General features: G+C 38.1%; 1 protein-coding gene across 3 annotated transcripts in view; it reads right to left on the bottom strand.

The window, feature by feature from the left end:
* Positions 1-82: 82 nt before the first annotated feature.
* Polr1H (RNA polymerase I subunit RpI12) overlaps positions 83-20158 on the bottom strand; it is a 34423-nt gene continuing 14347 nt past the window's right edge. For 2 of the 3 annotated variants that reach the window (XM_089086041.1, XM_089086040.1), the window contains exons 2-3: positions 10440-10571; positions 83-316 (exon numbers count right to left, since the gene is read on the bottom strand). In XM_089086041.1, coding sequence (XP_088942167.1) covers positions 99-316; positions 10440-10560 — 339 coding nt within the window. In that variant the 5' untranslated portion in view covers positions 10561-10571 and the 3' untranslated portion in view covers positions 83-98. Of the gene's footprint in view, positions 317-10439; positions 10572-12198; positions 12396-20158 lie in introns of those variants that run through there. The other variant, XM_089086039.1, reaches the window with a different exon arrangement.

The raw sequence follows: 20158 nt of genomic DNA, 5'->3' as shown, positions 1-20158 counted from the left end.
TAATGGGCTAAGTTTGCTCCTTACTAGGTTGCCCCTTAGGGGCAACAATGATTTCGTTTTCTTTAAAAATACTCAAAGCAAAAACATGATTAGGGTGTTTAATTCTCAAAAAACTTATGACTACACTTTAAACAGGTATAGATAACAGTCTGGCCTTCATCTGCTGACCGTGTCTGCTGAGCCTGGTAATTTAATTTGCTGTAGCCACACTTTGGGCATTTGTGGTCAATTTCTTGCCCTTGTTCTTGTGATTTTGACACTTGAATTTTTAAATTCCGTCCCTTTACTTGAATTTCTAAACGTGGAAGCGCTACACCTGGAAGGGAAAAAAAAATTTCTGGGTCAACTTAGTATGACATAATAATAAGAGGAATATAGATAAGAAGTAATAAAAGAGAACTAAAAAGATATCATGAAAAAAAAACTTACACAGGAGCACACAGAAAAATCCCCACGGGGGAAGGGGGGACGTCTAAAATAGGCAAAACAATTTAACACCTTACTTTTCGAATTTTATTTGGGAGGGGGACTCGCGCAGGTTTGCAGTTATGCTCCGTTAATTCAATGCATACTTCACAGGACTTTTTTTTATCTTGTTCTAAATCAATTATTTTAACCGAATTCAGTTGGACAGGTCTAACCTAGACTAGTTCTGATCTTTTATCCGTGTTATATATGAGCTGTTAAGACACGAAATGTTTAAGTCCATAACTTTATTTAATCAAGTTAGTTCTCATCCTTGAAGGTCGTCTTGGGCCTCTTTCCTCGTAATGGCGTGGATATCCTTTCTGTATGTTTTGCAGTTTTCTGCTCGGCGAAGAAGGCTTAAGAAGCGAAAAGGCGATAAGTTATCCTTCTACCTATTTGGGGGAAGACTAAGAGGATGAGGATCGTGAAACGATTTTCGGAAAACTAGAAGAAAAAACATGATTAGGGTTTTTAATTCTCAAAAAACTTATGACTACACTTTAAACAGGTGTAGATAACATCGACATTTGAAATTCTATCAAAGTCGGTGATTCTAGAGATTTGACAGATGCATTTAGATTCAAACGCTACGACTTAGCACTGATCATCCACCTTGAGCAGCCAGCTTCCACTTCCTTTATACATCGTACAGACACACAAGCTTTTGAATTCGAGCAAAGGCCTTTTTATATCTGTGTTTTTATATCAATGACATAAAATTGTCCTTTTAAACAGTAGTTGAATTAAATTGAAAATCAAAAATACAATAATTCTTTTCTATCCTATAATATTGATAATGATCGTGGTTTTCTTTTTGTTGTTGAATTTTAACAAATAAATTCCTTCGAAGTAATTATCAGACAGTTCGTGGTAACGAACTGTAAGTAAGGAGCGACTCAGCCCAATAGTAACTGAAACTCTAAAAAACGGAAATTTGATAACAATAGATACATCAAAAGAATTAAATTTGTATGCTGATTCAAAATATATATAATTAATTAAGTTTAATGCTAATACGTATCAGAGAATCTTAATGTAGAGGTTTCAAGCTCCAATTTGAAACATTGTGTAACGTTTTTTTTTTTTTTTTTGGTAAAGAAGAAGGATCACGGATGCGTTTTTTATTTGTTTGCTGTTTTTCCCAGGGGTGATTGTACCGAACCAATGGTCGTAGAAGATGAGGAGAAAGGTCATTTGAACGGAAATTAAAAGTTCAAGTGCCCTTTTTAAGTGACCAAAAAGATTGGTGGTCAACTAGCTTCCCTCCCACGCCCCTCTTTTCCCAAATCATCCAATCAAAATTTTGAGATTGCCATTTTGTTCGGCATAGTTGAAAGATCACTCTGGGGATGACATGACCCCCTGAGGGGAGGTCTGTAAGTTACTAAATTTGCCCAGTGTTTGCACAAGGTATTTGTTATTGGGAAGTATACAGACACCTTTCGGGGAAGGGGAATTTTCTGCAGGAGGGACGGAGGAGGGAGTTCCATAGGGAAGAATTTTCCATGGGCAGTGAAGTTTCAGGGAATGAACTTTCAAGTGGAAATTTTGCATGGGAGACTTCGCCAGAAATCCTAAACAAAATTCTTTTTTTTTGTCTTACTTTCTCTTTGCCGACTTAGTTTCACTAGTGGAGGTGTTCTGGGGAAATTTTCAAAAGGGTTGAGATTGTCTGCGGGATTTTTCCGTGTTGGGGGGGGGGGGGTATTTTTCGCGAGAGAGACTCTTCGTGGTGGAGTTTTCCCCGGGATAAACTTTGCATTGGGGACGAGGGTTTCCAGGCAAAAGTTTCCCGGGAGAGGGATTTCCAGGACGATTTGAAAAACATCAGAAATTAAATGAAAAACCAGTCTTCTTTCAAATGAAAGTACGCTATGGAGAATTTTCCAGGCAGAACTGTCCACAAGAAATCTTCCGGGAAGAGTTTTCAGCGAGGAAAGAATTGTTCGTGGGGAAATTTCCATGGAGGGGAAGGCAAATTCGGTAAAAGCAACCAGAACGATAGGCCACTGAAAATAACTAAAAAAAAAAAAAAAAAAAAACTTAACTGAAAGTGAGGAACGACATTAAAACTTAAAATGAACAAAAACTATTCCGTATATGAAAGGGGCTGTCCCCTCCTCAACGCCTCGCTCTTCACGCTAAAGTTTTTTATTGTTTTAAAAATAGAGTTGTGAGAAAGAGTCAAACTTTAGCGCAAAGAGCGAGGTGGAAGAGGGGTTGAAGAGAGGACATCCCCTTTCATTTAATGAATAATTTCTGTTCGTTTTAAGTTAGAATGTCGCTCCTTACTTTCAGTTAAAAAAAAAAAATTTATTTAATTTTTGAACGTTTTTGTAATTAATGCAGGTTTTACGAACGTTTTATTAGTAATAAATATACGTAACTTACGTAATGAATTTCTATATTCATATATTTTTAATACGTATATTAGGGGGTTCACCCCCTAGTCAATACCTCGCTCTTCAAGCTAAAGTTCAAATTTTGTTCTAATTCTTTAAAAGTTACCCCTTAATTACAAAGGCCGTGAATTAGAATAAATATATCTTATGAAAGTATTAAAAAAAACTTTAGCGTAAAGAGCGAGGTATTGACTAGGGGGCAAACCCAATCATATATGTAATATTTTCTGTTCTTTTTAATTTTTGATGTTGCTCCTTACTTTCAGTTGGAGAACTTGTTTTTTTTTATTTAATTTCGGATCGTTTTTTTTAATAATGATTGGAAATTCTGCGCCCCCTTCAGAGTACTATTCCGTCTCCCATGGAAATATCCTCCCACATAACCCCCGACCCCCCCCCCCCACTACCAGAAAAAAATCCCCCGTGAAAACGACTGTATACTTCCCAATAACCAATAGGGTGAACCAGGGTAAGTCCGGACAGTGGGTAATTCCGGACACCTCCCTTTATCTTGACAACCCCTCGTTAGATTTGTTTTGAAAAAGTAACAGAGGTAGTACCAAGACTCTATTTTATGACTCATTATATCCGATTGACAACAGCCAGCACGTGGGGGAGGGACTGGAGACAGTCAGTCTTGAACCGGAGTCGGTCGGAGAAACTTCGATGAAAAAGTACGTATGGTGTCAGTTTTTTTGCATTTGCTGGTGAACGGTGTAACTTAAGGGTTTTAATTACGGCATTAGTTTGATTTTTTGCAGATTTCTATCTCTAACGGTTTTACTGTAGGGTAGGTGTCCGGAATTACCCATTTTCTGACCCCAAACAGGGTAATTCCAGACAGATGGTGAGGCCATAATTCCGGACACAGAGGGGTATTTCCGGACGTTGGAAAATGTGATGCAATCAATTCCTTTTCATCGAATTTTGACCTCTGCCTCCTGGAACTGCGTTCTATCAGATATTCTCGAGTTTTTAGCAATGTAGCATGAGTTTACCGACCTATTTTCAGGAAAAATAGTTTTTTTCAGGGCCGATTATCAGCAATTTTCATTAGTTATGGTTTCTTTCAGTGCAAACAACTTTTCTTCTTATACCTTTTACTTACCCTTGCTTTAACTTTCAAATGCCGAGGACACAGTGCAGCCCAGAAGATCTGGAAAAGGCGTTGGCAGGGGTGAAAATGGGTTGGCTGACAATCAGACTCGCAGCAGCGAAGTATGGGATTCCAAAGTCGACGATTTCGGACCATTTGACTGCGACATCGTCGAAAGTGGGAGCAGGTAGACCTACACAACTGGATTTAGATGAAGAAGTGACACTCGCAAAGTGCATCAAAACCATGGGCAAGTGGGGTGTTGGACTATCCCGAACCGATATAGTCGCTCTTGTAGGCGAATATGTGAAGGTGAACAATATGAAAACCACTTTCAAAGACGGTGTTCTTGGTTGGGACTGGTGGAAATACTTCAAACAACGACACAACCTTAGTCTCAAGAAGCCTGAAACCAAAGAGAATTCAAGATACCAAGCCGAAAATTCGTTCTTGATCTACGGATTTTTTATCTTCTCTCAGAGACGATGAATGAACTTGAACTCCTCGATAAGCCCCACTTGGTGTACAACCTGGACGAGACGAACTTAAGTACTGATCCTTCGAGAACCAAATTTGTGGGACAGAAGAACTCGCCAAGTTTCCGCCGAACTGCTGGAACAGGGATAGAAAACACAAAAGTTCTCGGTTGCATCAACGCTGCAGGGGCAATTCTTCCCCCCTGATCATATTCAAAGGCCAATCTGTGTGGTCCACTTGGAGATCAGATCACGCTTTGCATGATACTTCTTATGCTGCCACAGAAAGGGGTTGGATGATGGCTGACGTGTTCTACAAGCGTTGGGCGTGTTCTACAACTGGTTCAAAGGCCAGTTCATTTCTAGCGTTGGGCAAGAACGTCCAGTTCTGCTTCTTGTTGACGGTCATGGCTCTCATTTGTCACTGCAAGTTGTGCAGCTTGCAATGAACGAAAACATCACGATTCTGAAGCTGCCACCCCATACGACACATGCTTCAATCTTTAGACGTTGGCGTTTTCGAGGCTTTCAAAACCACGCATGACCAAAGGCTAACCAAATGGGCAAGGAAAAATATTGGATAGAAGCTACATAAAGCAGATTTTGTCAAGATGATAAGTGAAATTTGGAAACAAGCAGATCCAGTTCTAATCCAGAAAGGATTTGCATCGACTGGAGTGTATGATCCTAGCATACCAGACAGAGCCAACCGCGAAAATCAACAGAGAGTAGTTTGGCCCGCAGAAACTCAGGGCTTACGATGCCTTTCTTGAAGAAAAGAAAAGAGAACAAGCAAAGAAACCAGCAGAGAAGTCAATAGCCGATAGGATTAGTGTTAGAGTCCAGAGAGAAAGTGACAATGTGACCGTCAACATCAACATTTCTTTCCCTGAGAAGAAACCACCAACTCCAATGAAGAAGACCTTTGAAGAGCTTCTGTTAGAGAGTGTAAGAAGAGAACCGAGAAGTGAACCAGGGCAGAGGAAAAAGAACACTCAGAAAGCTTCTGAAGTGATCACTTCTAAGGTGTATTTAGAGCAACTTAAGAAGCAGCAGGAGGAAAAGGAAAAGGCAGACAGGAAAAAGGGTGTGGGAAAGAAAACCAAAGTGAAACAAACCGGTGATACCCACACCTCTGGTGCCAAAAGCAAACAGATGAAGCTCTCATGAGAAGCGAACTCCCCAGTTCCCTTTTCTGAAACCAAAAGCAACTCCGAGATACCGTACGCTGACACCGATGATGACATTTCTCTTTCTCTTGAAGAGACGTGTGTTCTTGATGACCTCGATCAGCCTGACCCTAGCAAGAAAAAGATCGAAACGAAGCTTGACCATTATTATGCTGTGTATTACGACGACTCACCTTATTTTGGCAGAATTGTTGACTTTGTTGATGAAGGGGTCGTTAGGATGAAGTTCCTAAACCTCGACTCAGCAGCGACGTACGAGTTTAGCTGGCCCAAAAACGATAACATCACAGACGTCGCAGAAGAGTTTATCTTGGGAGGGCCCCTCACTCTGAAGGGCACTGGACCCTTCACTATAAGCGAGCATCGCGAAATGATGAAACGCCACAAGGAAAGGAAGAAAAGCTATGGAAAAAGCAGTGATCGCGTAGTTTCTCTGTGTTTTGCTTTTAAACTTGCTTTTATCAGTATTTGAAGTTGTCTTTTTTATTATTTTTACCCTATTTTTAATATACGAATTTCAACGATGTTAGCAGATGGATTCTGTAGTTACAGGAGATGAAGGCCCAGGCTTTCAGGTCCCCTAGTCCTTCAGAAGACTATTTAAATGCTGGCTCTTGGTGGTATAATCACTTTATTATAAAATTATCGTGAGAATCCATGGTTTGACACATTGGATAAACGAGATTTGATTTTCGGAAAAACAAAATCACGACTGCAAAGCTGAATAGCTAGTTCGGAAGATACGTGCATGAAATTTGGAAGAAACACAGAATCTGGGGTGCTTATACCACCAACCAAAACTAAGATTTTTTACTCCTTCAGGAACAAAGATATTGACCTCGTCCGGAATTACCCATTTTGTGGTGGCTAATTCCAGACACCGTGGGAAAATTTCGAATGAGGTCACCAACCCCCTTTATAGTTCGAATTTCGGAAGTTTCTAGCTCTTGTATGAAAGCTAACAGTCTGAACTTTCATACGAATCTGATTTTACGGCGAGATTTTAAGTCTGCTGGCTGGAGGAATTTTTTGAATCCCAAAAAAAGGTCAAAGTGTCCGAAATTACCCTGGTTCACCCTACTATATGTAAACACTGGGCAAAGTTCATAACTTGCAGCCCTTCCCCTGGGGACTGTGGGGGATTCAGTCATCCTCAAAGACATAGTTCTAATATTTTTCGACCATGCTGAACAAAATAACTCAAAAAATCTCAAAATTTTGACGGGTGACTTTGGAAAAAAATGAGCATAGGAGGGGGCATATTTGCCCTCCATTTTTTGGGGTCACTTAAAAGGGGCACTAGAATGTTTAATTTACATATAGGGTACCTCCACAGGAGGCGCGGACCTAGGGGGTATCTAGTTCCTGGGGGTTCATAATTGGAACTGGGACATCCTAGCCCGGGGTCATAAGTACAGGCGTAGGAGGAGGAAGGCCCCAAGTGTACACAGTATAGGGACCATCGGCGTGTAAACACCTCCTGGCGGTTACAAACCTTCCCCCAGCAATGGGTCAAATTGCTCGGTGCGGCCGAACCTCGAACAGGAGGATCCTTTCCTAGAGGGACAAGTGTGAAGGGCAGATGATTCAGAACCCTGGACAATGGTTTCTGCTAAGGGTAAAGAGGAATGGCATACCGCTATCCTGACAAAATAAGTCACGGAACTCATTCTGTTTTATATAGTAATGAGATGGCAAAAAAATAGAATAAGAATTTGGGCTACCGCGTCTAGGGCAACCGACGGTCTGATATCTAGAGTTATAAATAGTAAAAATAATGATATTATTGATGATGATAATGATAGTGTTTAAATTACCGCGTCCGGGGCGCAACCGACGATTATTTATCCGATTTGACGACTCTCCAGTCAGAGAAGACCCTAAAATTTACCCCAAAGACATCACTTTCACTTAGAACGCTAAACATACGAACACCGATAAAAATGGGGTTAATTTCAAATGAAATCGACCGCTACCGTTGTGGAAATTAGAGACCCAACTTCCTTTTTTTTAAATGGAATAGAAACCATAAACGGCAACACCCTCATCACCTCAGGACGAAGCGACGGTGTTCACCGTCAAGGTGTTGGCTTTCTAGTTTCAAAATGTGCTAAAAAAATCTCTACTTGCCATAAATCCACTCTCAGATCGTATCATTACTGCCCATTTTAAAGGATCAATTGCTATCGTTTCCATTTTTTAAGTTTATGCCCCCGACTCTTCCCGGAGTGACTAAGATGCAGAAGACTTCTACGCCGAGCTCCAACACACCATAGACCAGGTGCCCAAGAAGGATGTTCTTTTCGTCATTGGGGACTTTAACGCTATTGTCGGACAATCGAATGCAGGTTTCGAAGACGTAATGGGCAAGTTCGGACATGGGCGACAAAACCTTAGGGGGGAAATTCTCATATATTTCTGTTGTGATAACGAGCTTTTCATTACCAACACAATGTTTCGACATAGAGAACGCAGAAAGGTCACATGGAGATCCTCAGCGGCCGAACCTCAAATATGATTGACCTCATACTGGTCCGCAAGCGTTGGAAGTCGTCAGTGCTGAATACAGCATCTTTAGCCGGTGGTGATTTTGACTCAGACCATGTTCTAGTCATGTCAGAACTCCGTATGCGCCTCCAAAACCCCAACAACCCAGGAAAAGCTACCCAAAATACAGTGTCGATCTGCTGAAAAACATCGAAACAAGAAACAAGTATGAAACCGCTCTCTCGAATAAGCTGTCAAGCACCCAACTGACGGGAGTCCCAACCACTGAGGAAGTCCGTGGATCACACCTGAAATCATCGATATCTGTGCTGAAAACGTATTCACACCAATAAACAAGACCAACAAAACCAGGATTAATATAAGAGGTTAAAACGTCTAGTAGAGAAAAAAATACGGCAGGCTCTGCACCAATACGTCAACGACAAGTGCCATGAATGCGAAGATGCCTTCAAAAAAGGTGATAGCCACTACAGGTACAAAAAAGTAAGGGAGCTGTCGAAAAAAAAACCGCGGAAGCAACAACCCTGTTAGATAAACATGGACAACTTATCACAGATTCTGAGGATATGCGGGAACGCTGGAAGGAACACTTCTGCCAGAAACTGAACCCCACAATAATACCAGATCTATCTATCCTACTGTCTTTTCAACTACCAGAGTACCCAGTAGATCCAAGTCCACCGCCATTAGGAGAAGAAGTAGTTGCAGCTATACAATCCCTGAAAACAAATAAAGCTCCTGACCCAGATGGTATACAGTCAGAGCTACTTAAATCAGGCCCAGAAGAACTGGTAGACATCTATTGTAAAGTCACAATAGGCATCTGGGAAACAGCCCACTTTCCCAGATCCTGGGCGAAGGCCATGATTGTCCCCCTTTACAAAAAGGGTGAAAAAGGCAATTGTAACAAATACAGACGAATTAGCATGACAAACCAAGCGGCAAAGATCCTCACAAAATCTTACTTGACCGACTAAAATCCCTGACAGACCTCACTTTAGAGGAATATCAGACTGGCTTCCGAAGAGATCAATGTACTATAGATCAAATATTTTCCATCCGGCAACTGACGAAGAAATTTATACAGATTGCAAAAGAGCTGCTCTTACTTTCTATTGACTTTAAATAGGCCTTTGATTTAATATGGCGCAACGGGCTTTGGTACATACTTCTGGATTATGGAGTCCCTGAAAACATGGTAACGTTGATTAAAGATATGTATCTGAATTTCTGTAGCCAGGTTCAGACGCCTGAGGGATTGACAGAAGAGTTCCCCTATCCCTTCATCTATTTAATCTCTTTCTAAATGAAGTTTTATCATTCGGTAAACAGGACGGCGCATCCGTTGGAGGGAAACTTGTCGACAAATTAGCGAACGCAGAACAGTCATGAAGATTTCCTCCTAACAGACACAAACGAGATAGTGTCAGCAACCGAAGCCCTTGGGATGGTTGTCAATACAACAAAAACGAAAGTCATGTGGGTATCCAGAGACTCTGCGCCCACAGCCATACACCTAATCATAAAAGGAGAGCCAATTGAAATTGCAGAATCTTTTGTCTACTTCGGCAGTCTTTTAACCTCTAACAACGATTACTCAAAATCGATTAGGTGCAGTCTGGGCCTTGTAACCAGCAGCTTCAAGAGCCTATCATCAATTTGGAAAAGTAAATTACTATCAAAATCCTTGAAGGTCTGACTCTTTAACTCTTAAAGATTGCTATGTAAGCAAGTGAAACTTGATCAATTAAAGCTGATGACGAACGTCGAATCTCCACATTTGAAACAAAATGTCTCTGTTGCAAAGCAGGGATCACCAGCATTGACCGAGTATCCAATGAAGACCTCCGTAAACTCCTCCCCTGCTCATACACTATCATGGACCGAATTAGAAGTCAGCAACTCCGCTGGCTCAGTCATATCCAACGAATTTCATCAAATCAACTCCCAAAAATCTAGTTTGAAGGATGGGTACATGGAACATGGCACACGACCTCGTGGCCGACCCCATAAAAGATAGTACGACAACTTCAATAGCCAGAACCTCCCCCAACCTCTGCATCTAGCACCAGATAGAAACGAATACCGTCGGCATATTCAACGAGTAGTGAGAAGAGTAGAAGCCCCAATACAGCCAAAAAGGCCAGATGGGATACAAGTCAAAGTACTTCAACAGGGACAATTTGCTGACACCTTACTAAAGTTTTGACGAAGTGTTATAACTGTCTCAATTTTAGCATTATTTCCAATTCTTTCAGCTGTTTTCACATAAAGTGTAAATTATAACTGATCAACTTACTTTCTTTGGGCAGTTCTCTAATGGCGCCACAGAACCTACACGAAGAAAGAGGTGTTGTAAGTGCAGCTCCACAGACCTCATTGCTGCAAAAATTATCATCAAAAAATTGCTCGTAATTCATTGCTTCTACCCCTGAAAATACAGAAATAAATTTAGAATTTTGGGGAATTTGCGACCTTCCAAAAGAAATCTTGGAACTTCTAACAGATTGTCCCATAGTTTCTCGCTTATGTAATTGGCATAATTTTTCGAATTTCACCCCCCCCCCCCTTTGGAATTTTTTCTGCATCCATGAGGATTTTAAGGGCTTATAAAAGAACGTACAACTTTGTAAAATTTAAAACACTTTTAACAGAAGAATTCATCTAAAATCATCAAATACTTCTAAAAAGTTTAGCACAGCATTTTGGAGACAGGAGTATCTAATACACACGAGGTCAATACTCTTTTGACGAGGGATAGCTTTTGCAATATCCCACTATTTGTGGATTCAGATTTTACCCCCGCCCATCCAGAAGTTGAGAACATTGCACCCCTTTACTGCAGTAACAATGATAACTGAAATTTTCCAGTAGCTAAGCATCTTTTTAGCAAAATATCTATATTTTTACAAATTGTGGCTTTTAGCATTTATACAATACATTCAAGGTTTCATAAACATTAAAAAAAATATGTTTATGCTTTCAAACATTTTTTCATAAACATCAATTTTCATAAACATTCTTAAATTCGTTGTTTTGATTGCTGAAAATAGATTAAAATAGTAAAGGTAATAAAACAAATAAATATAATATAATATATTAAATGTGTTTTTAATACATAGTAAGACTAAAGGTAATAAATGAATTGGACTAAATGTTTCTGGCAATGGGATGATTGGTCAGAATTGAGATAAAAATCATGAAAATTCTCCCGTTTTTCGAAAGCATAATGGACACTTGGTGTGGGTATTTTGTATGCTGGTGTCCATTGTTCATTTGTACACTGGGTTGTCAAAATCAGAACTGGATAACTAGATAAATGAATATTTGTTTGGTATGTATCAGAAGTGTTTCAAATAGAAATAAAAACTAGGTATGCATTGGCAGATTTCAGCAATATTCAACTGTTGTCCTAGCATGGCATTTTGACAAACTATTTAATTTCAACTTGGAAAATGCTCTCTTGAAAAACAAGCTGTTTCACTTGTCAAACGGTGCAGCAAGGGAAAGATGGAGGCCCAATGTTCGTTTTGATGCTGTTGCTGTTGAATGAATAAATCTGATACATCCACATTAATAGCCTAGGTCTTTTCAAAAAAAGTATCCTGTTTTGGTCTTCCTCCTATGAAATAAACTCACCAACTAAGCATGTGAGAATTTTCTCTACTTTTCTTCTCAAAGACAAGGACTTAGTCACACTGTACCGTGAGTAATATGTGATATATTTAAAATACAAAAAAAATAAAATTCTTTCCTTCTAAGGATAATTCCGAAATAAATTAAACTTCCCCTAATTAAGTTTAAATCCCATTCCAAAAAGAAAAGTTCTTAATCAGCAAAAGAAATGCTGCATTTTAGCCTCGGCCAAACATCGACGCTAATCGGGAGACGGTTTTGAATTTCGCGAAGATGCTTGGCAATAAAAGAATCACTAGATACAAAGTTCACAGGATGTTTAAGGTATCAGAGCAGTATGAATGTTTAATCATCAAAAATATTTAAAACAAAATATTGGCTGGGCAGTTAGCATAATGAAGTGAGTTTGCAAACATAATTACAAGGTAGCGGGCCCTTCACAAGAGTTGGGCCAATCGTGAAATAGCTCTTAGGGCACAGATCCAGGCCTAGTTTGATATAGTGAATAAAAGTGTTTTTCGATGCAGTCATTTGTCAGAATCATTATTATGCAGTCATTGTAGAGATTTGGTCATTATTATCTCTGCCTCTATTGTCGTCAATTGAAGTAAAGCACTGTTGTACATCTAAAATGTAAGTCTCAAATAAAACTATTACTTTTCTTTTTGTGTTTGTTTTTATTATATGCCTGTATCTCATCGCATAGTAGATAACTACTTCAATTGTACTCCATTGGCAACGCTGTCAGGAATCTGATTTCAACATAACATTACAGGTAATTGAAAAGGAGATAACTCGAGGAAGCGAAGTTACACTCCTGGATTGATAGTTGGAGAATTTCTAACCCACTATAGTTACGCATTTTATTTTCTCGCGTTCAGCGAGTGGCGCGGTCACCCGTTTATCTATTCCTCCCCCCCCCCATTGCAGTCGGTGCTGCCCTTAACGGCACGAGATAAGCTATAACGGCTCAGATGATGCAATCGTAAAATTCCCCGGCAGAACTTAGCTTAAGAAAAATTCCCCGACGGAATCTTTTGATTTTCTTATTATTTTTATAGCTTACTTAGCTTATTACTTAGCTTAAGAAAAATTCACCCGGCAGAAATGGCGTGGTCGTAAACTTGGAGGAAACATGCGAACTAGTTATGCTACAAACTTCGTAATTTAAATTGAAATAATTGGATAGATACAGAATTATAAAAAAGTGATTAGGCCTATAACCGCTAAGATATTATAGGAAAACCCTTTAAAATATCTCATAGGAGATAATAACCTCCCCAAAATAGGTTAAGTAAAAAAATAAATTTATTTTGAGTTATTCAAACGCAAAAATGTCAGAAGAATTAAGCGAACTATTAATGGCGCAAAAGTTGGTCGCGAAGAATGTAGAGATAACAAAATCTATTCCGCAATACGATGGATAAACAGATATCGACGAATTTAATATCCAATTGGACCAGTTTGAGGAATTAACAAAAACAGAGCTAAAAACGTTAGTCGGCATGCTCCTACTAAGATTAAGAGGGCAGACATTAACCTTCCTAAAGCAAATTGAAAACACTATAGGGGATGATGACAGCTTGCCGATAAATACAATAGAAAAATTGTTAACGGCATTCGAAGATAGTTTCATCGCAACTAGTTCAACAAATAAATTAAAACACGGCATGGTATGCTTCGACCATACACAGAATATAAGAGAATATCTTCACAATATACGGATTTCAGTAGAAGCAAAATTCGGAAAAGGTTCAGGAGAATTGTATGAAAAAATCATACTAGAAGCCTTTTTGCAAGGGCTACCCCCAAAATTATATAGAATGGTAATATCCAAAAACAGCCAAACGTTGGACCTTGCGGTTCAGGAGGTGGGATGAATGATCGAAATTGATAGGATCGTGGCAAATCACAGTAAAACAAAAATAAACAGCCTAGGCAAATCAAACACAAGCCTGACCTTCCAGGGCGATCAAGCTTCTCCAAATTTCTTTTCAAGGGATAATTCCCCAGTGCCACAAAGAAATAAAACGCAAGAACCCGCTAGTCAGCAAACAGTACGTTTTCAGCCCATTAAAACAATCAATTATGGAAATACTTCCACAATTGTAAGATGCTATAACTGTAATCGACCTGGGCATATCGCGAGAGAGTGCCGTTATGTCCCCAATTGCACACCAAGGATTACCGTCGGTAAAATGCAAAATTATGGCAACCATTTGTTCGGGAGAACTAATTTTAGCGCCAGCGGTACACTAGTCTATAACCAGGGAATATTGCGCTAATCTGTACCTTCCAATGCTTACCAACCAAATTTGTATAATCCACCCCGCATTAGACAAAATAATTATCGATTCGAAAACCCAAATACTCGTCAAAACCAATATGGTGCAAGGATTGTATATAGAAATCCCGAAAATTTGCCGACGGGATATGCAAATTTTTCATGCCAACGGAATTTGCAGTCGACGCCAGCACCCGGCACTGGCACAAGATATCCAACCTACCGTAATAATACATGGCGAAGGCAGACAAATGTAAATCAATTAGATATACCTATGGAATCTCACATATCTGAATCTCTATGGCAGACACGGACGGATGAAATAAGTCCGCAGGAAAACGTGTCAGGCCCCTCAGAAGAATAAATTAGACCCAGAGGGTGCCTAGAATATTTTATAGGTCCAATCCAATAATAGTACCGTCCTTTAGTGATAGTAACAATAAGTTACCTATATTTAATGATTTTTGTGTGGCAAATGTCTACTTTAAGGCTTTAATTGACTCTGGCGCAACGATTAATATCATACTCATGCGCATTTAATATGTTGCCTTCGAATACTAGGCAACGGAGGAATTTTAATAATCCCAATTTTACTAGCGTAACAGGGCACAAATCGGGTGCAAAAGGTTCAATCCACCTAGACGTGAAAAGGGATAATAGAATTTTTCCGACAAATTTTATAATATGCAATAGCATTCCGTATGAAGCCATTATCGGCGACAATTTTTTAAGGTCGAATATGGTATTATAAGACGTGCCGAACGAAAGGCTTATCTACCTGATTAGGGTAGGGGAAGGAAATTCTACTTTAAGAAACTATAACAGAGATTACGAGAAGGATGTATCAGTAAACACAATTTATCGCAGTCTTACATCGCGATCTTTAGAACCTCTTGTCTCGCTACAAAGAGGACATTGCATAATCAGAAAGTTATTTAATGATTCCGAGAGACATTGCAGAAATGAAGTAAATTCAAATAATAAGTGGATTGAATCTGCAAAAATAAAAATAGGAGATATGCGACAGTATAGGTTGAACGAAATCAAGAAAATAGCAGAATTATGGAAAAACATAGTAAAACCCAATGTGACGCCGCAAGATGCCGCAATGACGCAGCATAGCGCCAGTATGAATCTAATAGAAAATAAAGAGAAATGTTACGGATTCACGATACGGAAAACAAAAATCCCTCCCAAAACAATGCAAAGATTTCAAATATCACAGATGATTGAACCAGTAGATAGCAAACCTGAAATATGGCTCGCGATCCCGTCAAATGAAATTCCTGAAAATCTGTTATGCGAAGAACAGATTATATACGACAAAGGAGAAAGTTTTATTTGGGTAACTAATAACCACGAAAATGATACAATTACAACAAAAAAGGGGACGTGTTTCGTGCAAATTAAAGTTATCTCGGAGAATAATTTAGATAAGTGTGAAAAATCCAAAAGGAACCTAATTAATGAAAATAAACTCTCAATTATATCTTTTAAATAAGTTACAATTACTGACCAAATTTGATATGGATCATATTACGGACCTAGAACTTGAGAAAAAATTAAGTAAATTATTATGGAATTTCAGAAATTTATTTTTCAAGTTTGAATATGACGTCGGGCTGATAACGTTTTATGAACACACAATTCTAATAAGCAGTAACCCTTACACAAAGCCGTCATATCGGGTACTTTATAAGCATGAATAATGGTTGAGAAATAAAATTCACAAATTAGAAAAAAATAAAATTGTCCGCCCCAGTATAAGTCCGTATTCTGCACCAGCGATCTTGGTACCAAAAAAGAATGGTGATCTAAGACTCTATCTCGAGCAAAAACAAAACTTTTACTTCTTTGGATCTTACCCAAGGCTACCACCAAGTGAAAATAACCGAAAAAGATGTCCATAAAACTGCATTTTCTACAACTGAGTGAGGTTCCTATAAATACTTAAGAATAGCTTTTGGATTTAAGACAAGTCCAAGCACGCTATGTAGACCCTTATTGCATCTATTAAGAGGATTAAAGAATATCATTCATTTTGTTGATTATGTTATATGCGTAGGAGAAAACGCTGAACAACACTTAGCAACACTAGCTAATGTGTTCGAGAACTTAAGAGAGGGCAATTTAAAATGCCGGCCTGTACTGGCTACTTTAGAAAATTCGTGCGCAATAACGCCCAAATTGCGAAACCCCTCACGGAGTTAACTAAATGGAACTCCCAAAATGTTACCTGGTCCCAGGAAGCTCAAACTTCCCTATACCATCTCAAAAAAGGCACTCACTTCGGAACCAATATTATCGCTGCGTGATTTTGAAAACGGACAATTCGTGGTCACAACTGATGCAAGCTCGAAGGGCATTGTTGCTATTTTTCCATAAATAATCCCGGTAGAAAGCCCTAATCATATAGAGGGAACGCCTAAACAAAAAATAATAGAAAAAATTATATGGTATTCGAGCAGAACCTTTTCAAAAGTTAAAAGTAATTATTCCGCCATCAACTTAGAATTATTATCTATAATCCACCACTTGGAAAAATCTAGACACTATTTAATTGGAAGAAAATTTATGATGTAATGAGATCATATAGTTTTGTAACACCTATGCGTATTTAAAAACCCCATAGGACTTATAAATAGACAAATTATTAAAATCCAAGATCTCGCTTATAAACTTAAATGTTTAAAGGATAAGAAAAATGCAGTTTGTGACTCCTTTTGAAGATTACCAGAAATGATTCCGTCAGTAGCCAAGGAAAACAATATGTAGATATCAATACTAAGAGTAAACATAAGTGTAAGAAAAACAAAGTCAAAGACACAGTAAAAGAAAATAAGGATAACTATTGCCCCTTGTCTCTAGAAAATATAAAAAGAAATCAGGAAAAGACAAAATGTGTTTAGCAATTATTAATTATTTTGTGAATGGTGATGCATTATCAAATAAATTCAAAATTCTTAGTAAAGAAATAGATAATTTTTACTATGATCTTGATGAAGAATTACTATGCAGAATCGTGACTGCTGATGCAAATAGAATCCAAACCTCAATAATACCTGTATTACCCCAAAACTTAATAACACCTGAATTTGAATATTTTCATTCAGATATTGGTAGACATTAAGGAGTAACAAAAACTTTCCGTAAATTAAATCAATATTTTTAAGTGCCGTCGGCAGTAACAAATCTTAAGGAATTTGTGAATAAACGCGAAACGTGTAACTTAAGAAAAACCCCCAGGCCTATCCTAAACCCCCAATGGGACGAGTCCCTGTAGCGAGTTTCCCCTTTGGTATTGTCTTATTTGACTCATATGGAACCAGTGGAGGCTTACCTGTTTCCAACAGAGGCCATACTTGTATTCTTTCTGTTATAGATCACTTTTCCGGATTTACTTTTGCTAAAGCATTAGAGAATCAAGGCGCCTACGCCACGAGTAAGGCGTTAGCGAAATTATTTCTAAAATTTGGCATTCCAAGTAAGGTTATAAGTGATAACGGAAGCAATTTTGTTTCTAAGGTAACAAGATTTAATTAGTTTTCTTAACATAGAGAAATTGGTGACATCCCCATATCACCCACAAGCTAATGGTAAAATAGAAAATAGGCATAAAATATTTTCAAATGCATTAAGCATTTTACACAAAAGACAGCAGGAACGATTGGGATCAATTCTTACCTTATTTAACTAACATAATCAATACTGCTTATTCAGAAACATGTCATACCTGCCTAGGCATACCCTTTTTATTTACTATTTGGTCGCGATTTTAGAATCCCGTATGATGAGATTATTGAGTCCCGGCAATATTACAATAACACAGAGGATTACAAACAAGAATTCATAAAAAGGATGAGGAAAACCTATAAAATAGTAAAACAAGAGTTGGAAAAATGTAAAATAAGTCGAGAGCTAAGAATTCTACCCAGAGTCAAAGGGAATATAGATTTTAAGATAGGAGATTGCGTCTACCTAAAAAATGAGGCAAACGCGAAAGCCAAAAAACTTTCCAATAAATATTCTGGACCGTATAGAATAGTCAAAAAGTACGATCAAGAATCTACTTTGAAAATGATGAACCCAGATAATGGAAGAACTTACAAGGCACATGTTAGCCGATTAAACAGAGCAAAATTTCCAGACAGATGCGTATCGCGTCCCTCGTCTACCGATTCGTCAGACGCAGAAAATGGGCCCCCTAAAGCAAGATTGGCAGAGCTAAAACCCTTTAATTTCAAGCAAGACTATTTCGAGAATGATAGTGACGAGAAAAAATTTAAAGAATTTTTAGCTATGAAAAATCTAGTTATTCCTAAAAGAAAATCGCTAATACCAGTGAGAATAAAAACGCCAAAGAGCCAAAAAGTTCATCATCGGAGAGCGCAGGAGAATTAGATTATACGATATCTCCAAAAAACCAATTTTTTCCTGATAGAATTTCGACCTCTTGTCCCCCCAAAAGATTTCCAGATGATATGGTTTCCCCAGCAACCCCAATAGAGAGACCCCTATCGCTACAGGAGGAATTGAACAGAGCTGTAGAAACTCCGGGTATTACCGTAAAGAAAACTCTTCCCAAAGATTCAATTAAAACAAATCTGCGAAAAGCTATGGATTTAATAACTTTCTCCATAAAAACGAGGCAAAGTAGGTTGCCTTGGAATCAAACTCCCAAGGATGAACAGCAAGGACAATTTCATGATATAACTGTGTCCAAGGTCAAGCCTAAACAATGGACTTCATGGAGGGAAACACTAGTGCAAAAAATGCCCCATCCCCCTGAAGACATGGCATTTAAACAATGGCGGAACCCCGTAAACTTTTGATTTCTCTCAGAGTTCTCAAGAATCTTTCAAATATCCCGAATTGAAAACACAAAGCGATGACTTAGAGAATAAACCCTCTACTTCCAGAAGAGTAGAAAATTACGAAGGAAGGGCAGGTGATACCTCACGAACGCGAATTGCCACCTCTGAAAGTTCTAATGCGAAATAGTCGGAAACCAATTCCAAAGAGTCTGATGGTGAACCAGACCATATGGTAATTAAATAATTAGAAAAATTAAAACAGACTGCAGCAGCTGCGCATGCAAAAGAAACAAAATTAAGAGGGAAAGAATTTTTGAAAAGAAAATACAAAAAGTTTGATCTTATATCGATAGCAAGACCTAAAAAGAAAAAACCGCAAGAAACAGAAGAAAAAGTAACGACACAGTCAGGTAGAACGGTTAAGAAATCGGACAGATTGAAATACCCTTAAAAATACAGAAAAAAAGATTTTAATACTTTGGTGTCATAAAGGAACAATAATTTAAAACTCTTTGTCTAGGAATAAAAATGGTATAGCTATAAAAATACTCAAGAAAACTTTTTCCAATACATTTCAGTATAGGTGCAGTATTTCCAAAATAAATTCTCATGCTGAAGGCACATGGCAAATAGTCTTACAAAAAATATTACTGCTGAAAACGAAAAAAAACTATTAGTATAAATATACGTAATTATAAACTGATCATTTCAGATCGTGACAACAGAATCAAGTCCAAATCGAAAGGCGATAATCGATACCGAAAGTGGCCAAATTGTAGTAATGGTGATAATCATTTTTTAAAAAACAATACAAAAAGGTTTGATCTTATTTCGCTAGCAAAATCTAAAAAGAAAAAACCGTAAGAAACAGAAGAAAAAGTAACGACACAGTCAGGTAGAACGGTTAAGAAACCGGACAGATTGAAATACCCTTAAAAATACAGAAAAAAAGATTTGAATAGTTTGGTGTCATAAAGAAACAATAATATAAAACTCTTTGTCTAGGAATAAAAATGGTATAGCTATAAAAATATTAAAGAAAATTTTGTCCAATATATTTCAGTATAGGTGAAGTATATCAAAAATAAATTCTCCTGCTGAAGGCACATGGCAAATAGTCTTACAAAAATAATACTGCTGAAAACAAAAAACTATTAGTATAAATATACGTAATTATAAACTGAACATTTCAGATCGTGACAACAGAATCAAGTCCTAATAGAAAGGCGATAATCGATACCGAAAGAGGCCAAATTGTAGTAATAGTGATAATCGATTTTTACC

This window comes from Artemia sp. Qi Xiang Cuo, chromosome 3 (genome assembly GCF_049724085.1).
Source record: "Artemia sp. Qi Xiang Cuo chromosome 3, ASM4972408v1, whole genome shotgun sequence".
In the NCBI taxonomy this organism is placed as follows: Eukaryota; Metazoa; Arthropoda; class Branchiopoda; order Anostraca; family Artemiidae; genus Artemia; species Artemia sp. Qi Xiang Cuo.
The sequence above is the reverse complement of the archived record's forward strand: the minus strand, read 5'-3'. Positions and strand labels throughout refer to the sequence as shown.